The 4,288-nt window shown below is 43.2% G+C and overlaps 1 protein-coding gene across 1 annotated transcript; it reads right to left on the reverse strand.

The window, feature by feature from the left end:
- Positions 1–215: 215 nt before the first annotated feature.
- On the reverse strand, positions 216–2,499 carry LOC120106276. The gene is made up of 5 exons (XM_039119250.1): positions 2,101–2,499; positions 1,761–1,906; positions 1,499–1,577; positions 825–1,363; positions 216–462 (listed from the first exon to the last, which is right to left on the reverse strand). Exons 1-5 carry the CDS (start codon positions 2,497–2,499, stop codon positions 216–218), a joined length of 1,410 nt encoding a protein of 469 aa, XP_038975178.1.
- Positions 2,500–4,288: the final 1,789 nt, after the last annotated feature.

Genomic DNA, 4,288 nt, shown 5'->3' on the forward strand with positions numbered 1-4,288 from the left:
CATGTACCTGCTCACCTGACTCACCGCATGCGCTATGTTTGGCCTACAACACACTATAGCATACATCATACTATCCACGACACTAGCATACGGAACTCTATCCATGTACTCTTTCTCTTCGTCTGTCTGGAGGCACTGCAACTTTGAAAGAGACATATGGCTTGCGGTGTTCCGACCGGTTTGGCTTTATCCATCCCAAACCTAATCAAGACCTTCTAAATGTATCCTCCCAATGACAAGTGGAGGACACCCTTGTTTCTATCTCTGCAAATCTCCATTCCAAGAATTTTTTTGGAAGGACCCAAATCCTTCATCTCAAATTCAGCAGACAATGCTGATTTCAGCTCATTCACTGCGTTGATACTCTTGCTGGCAATAAGCATATCATCCACATATAGAAGCAAATATAGAGCATTCTCCTCATCCACATCCTTCACATAGACACAATTATCATGCTCATATCTGGAAAATCCAAGGCTAAGAACAAAGGTATTAAACCTCTTGTACCATTGTCGGAGTGACTGCTTCAAACCATAGAGAGATCTCTTCAGTAGATACACCTTTTCTTCCAACCCCGACTGCCTAAAACCAGCTGGTTTCTACATGTATATCCTCTCCTCTAGGTTTCCATGTAAGAACGCCATCTTCACATCCATCTACTCCAATTTCATATTATAATATGCTACCAAAGATAGCAACACCCGAATTGAAGCATGCCGCACTACCGGAGAGAATACCTTTATATAGTCCACTCCCTCTCTTTGTGAGTACCCCTTTGCAACAAGCCTTGCTTTGTACCTAACTCCACCTTTCTCTGAAGGCACCTCTTTCTTTGTGAAGACCGATTTAGAACCAATGGCCCGAGCACCTCCCGATAAACTGCAAGCTGCCATGTCCTGCTATTCTCAAGAGACTGCATCTCTTCCATCATGGCTTGAATCCATGATTTCCTTTCTGAGCTCTCCATGGCCTCTTCAAATGTCTCTGGATCTCCATTAGCAGTGATGAGAGCATAGGATATAGTCTCATCAATGCCATACCGAACAGGTTTGTAGATGATGCGCTTTGGCCTGTGCGGTGCAATTTTCCTGACAAGGTCCCTCAAACCGAAACTCTGTGGCTCTACTTGCACCTCTTTCTGGACTGATGGCTCTCCTAGCTGGTCCTTCACATGTGTGGAAACATGCCTACCAAATTCTATCTCAAAAGAAACACGTTTCGATGTAGAATTTGAAGAAATATCACCTACTAGTGAGTGTTGTCCACTGCTGCCTTGTCCAGCCTTTTCAGCCTCATCTGCAAATCCTGACTTCTTCAGAATGCTCTCCTCATCAAAGATCCCATTTCTACTAATGGTACACTTCTGTGAATAAGGATACTACAGCAAATAACCCTTGATCCCTTGTGGATATCCGATGAAGACCATCTTCTGCGATTTCGGATCAAGTTTGCTTCTTTCGGTTGCCTCCACTAATGCAGAGGCCGGGCAATCGAATACCTTTAGGTGGCCAAGCTCCACCTTCTTCCCACTCCAGATCTCCTCTAGAATGCCTCCATCAAGCTTTCTATTGGGAGATCTGTTAAAAAGAAAGCAAGAGAAAGTCATCGCATCACCCTAAAATATTTTGGAAAGTGATATCTGTAGCCTCAAACTTCTGGCCTTCTCTGTCAATGTACAGTTCATCCTCTTGGCCACACCGTTCTATTGGGGAGTCATCCTCACTATGAAATGACATTTGATCCCATTCTCCTCACAGTACCTTTTGAACTCAGAGCTTGTATACTCTACGCCATTGTCAGACCTCAAGTACCTCACTGGCTGCCCTATTTCCTTTTCAACTTCAACCCTCCAGAATTTAAACCAGGCAAACATCTCTAATTTTTTCCCAGATAGATCCATACCTTCCTAGAGAATTCATCAATAAAGGTGAAAAAATACCTTGCTCCACATCTAGCTGAAACAAGCACCGGTCTCCAAACATCCGAGTGAACTAGCTGCAGAATGCCTTCACTCCGCTTGAAACTGTTGGCAAACTTTATCCTATGCTATTTGCCATAAATGCAAGGCTCACATATGTCATTTCCTTTCTTTTCAACTACTGGAATCATACCTCTCTTACCGAGTTCCGTGAGCCCCCTGTTGCTCATGTGACCCATCCGATAGTGCCACAATTTGTAGACAAACTGCTTCTCCTGTGCTGCTGCCAACACCTCTGCACTATCCGTCACCATTGAGCCTTCCATCTCATAGAGATTATTGGCCATCCTTCTGCCCTTCATCACCACCAAGGCCCCCTTCGTGATCCTCAAACAGCCGCTACCCGGTTGACTACCAAAAGCACACTCGTGCTTCTCCAAGTAGCCCAATGAAATCAGGTTTTTCTTCAGCTCCGAGACATATTTCACATTGGTCAATATTCTAATGACCCCATCATACATCCTCACCTTAATGTTACCTACCCCAGCAACCTTGCAAGGATGATCATCACCTAAACTCATACTTTCTCTATTGGTTTTCTTATAGGTATCGAACCACTCCCGATGTGAAGTGTAGTGATGCGAACATGATGAATCCAATGTCCACTGACTGTTTTCCTTTATGTGACTATCTGAAACAACTAGGATATCATCTCCATTATCTTCAGATGTAAGAGCACCACCATGACTGGCCGAACCTCCCTTGGAAGAATTCTTTTCCTTCTCGGAATTAAATAAAGGATAATTCCTCCTTATATGTCCAATCTGATGACACTTGTAGCACTTCCAATTCTTCTGCTTACCCCAAGACTTAGATTTGCCCTTGGACTTCTCTCTAACCCTTTCCCGAGGCCTCCCTTGCCTCTCGTTAACAACAAGAACCTCTAAGTTAGAACTTATGTTGCCCAGATAGACAACCCAAGAGGAGGGGGTGAATTGGGTTTTAAAATAATTATTACAATTAAAATATTTGTGGATAACTAATTAATACTTTTTGCAAGTTGATTAATTAGATGCTATGTGCAGTGAATGAAATGAAGGTAAGAGACAACTAAGCAATCACAAACACAAGGAATTTATAGTGGTTCGGAGCTAACCCTTGCTCCTACGTCCACTCCCCAAGCCTCACTTGGGTATTCACTATAACCCCTCGGATTATAGCCGGTTGTTTTACAAGCTCACAACCTAACTTGTTGTTTTGCGAGATCACAACGAACTCGGTCGGTTTTTCCAGGCTCACCGACTAGAACCACCCGATTGTTTTCCCAGGCTCACAATCAAACCCTTACACGTTGGTTTCAACCTAGGCTCACCAACAAACCTTTACACCCTTGATTCAATCCCCTGATTGAATCAAGTAAGGAACAAACGGTTTGAATAAAGACAAACAGAAAAAATAGAGCTTCTAAACAAGCAGATATACAGCGATATAAATAAGAGAGAAGTTAAGAGCCCTCAAACAAATTTATGAAGATGTAAGGGAGGGCTTCTGGAACTCGGGGTCTCCTCTTGAATGTCTTGAAGACTGAAGGAGACTCCTTTAATGCTGGGAAGAGTTGGTTGAATGGAGTTAATGGCCCTCTTCCTTCTTTTCCTTTGAAATCCTTTGGTAGATGAAGATTTCTTATTTTCTTTGAATGGAATGTCGCTTCACTGCTTTGCTACAGTTCTCTGTGGCTATTTAAGCCATTCCCCACGGAAACTAGCCGTTAGACACAATCTTCTAGCCGTTCTGCACATTCTGCACATCCTGACAATGTTTCCGTTGGGATCGGAGTCGACTCGCGTGATCTGGAGTCGACTCGGCTGCAGCAGGAGTCGACTCATGCTTTTCTGGAGTCGGCTCGGCAACTGTTTGGATTTAAATTAAAGTGCTCTTCTCGACTGGGAGTCGACTCGACTTAACCCGGAGTCGACTCCCCAAAGTCTGGAGCTGACCTGGCACTTTTGGAGTCGACTCATTCCAAGGAATCCATAGATGTATTCTTCAACTTTGCTCACTCGAGTCGACTCGAAAATTCTGGGAGTCGACTCGGCTCTCAGAGTCCGAACTCCCGATCTTCTGTTGTTGCCCAAGATGACAACCCAAGAGGGAGGGTGAATTGGGTTTTCTAAAAATTGTGTTTCCTAATTTTTTACTTTAAATTGAATGTAGCGGAATGATAAGATGTTACTTACATAAGCTCTAGGTAATTATAAGTAATGCAGTGACAAACTAAGCTAGAGCAATTATACTATGGCTTTAGAACGCAATTGATCCTAAATTAACTTATAGTTGTATGATCAATTTAATCTATGTAAATTGTAAGAA

Source organism: Phoenix dactylifera, unplaced genomic scaffold, assembly GCF_009389715.1.
Source record: "Phoenix dactylifera cultivar Barhee BC4 unplaced genomic scaffold, palm_55x_up_171113_PBpolish2nd_filt_p 000512F, whole genome shotgun sequence".
In the NCBI taxonomy this organism is placed as follows: domain Eukaryota; kingdom Viridiplantae; phylum Streptophyta; class Magnoliopsida; order Arecales; family Arecaceae; genus Phoenix; species Phoenix dactylifera.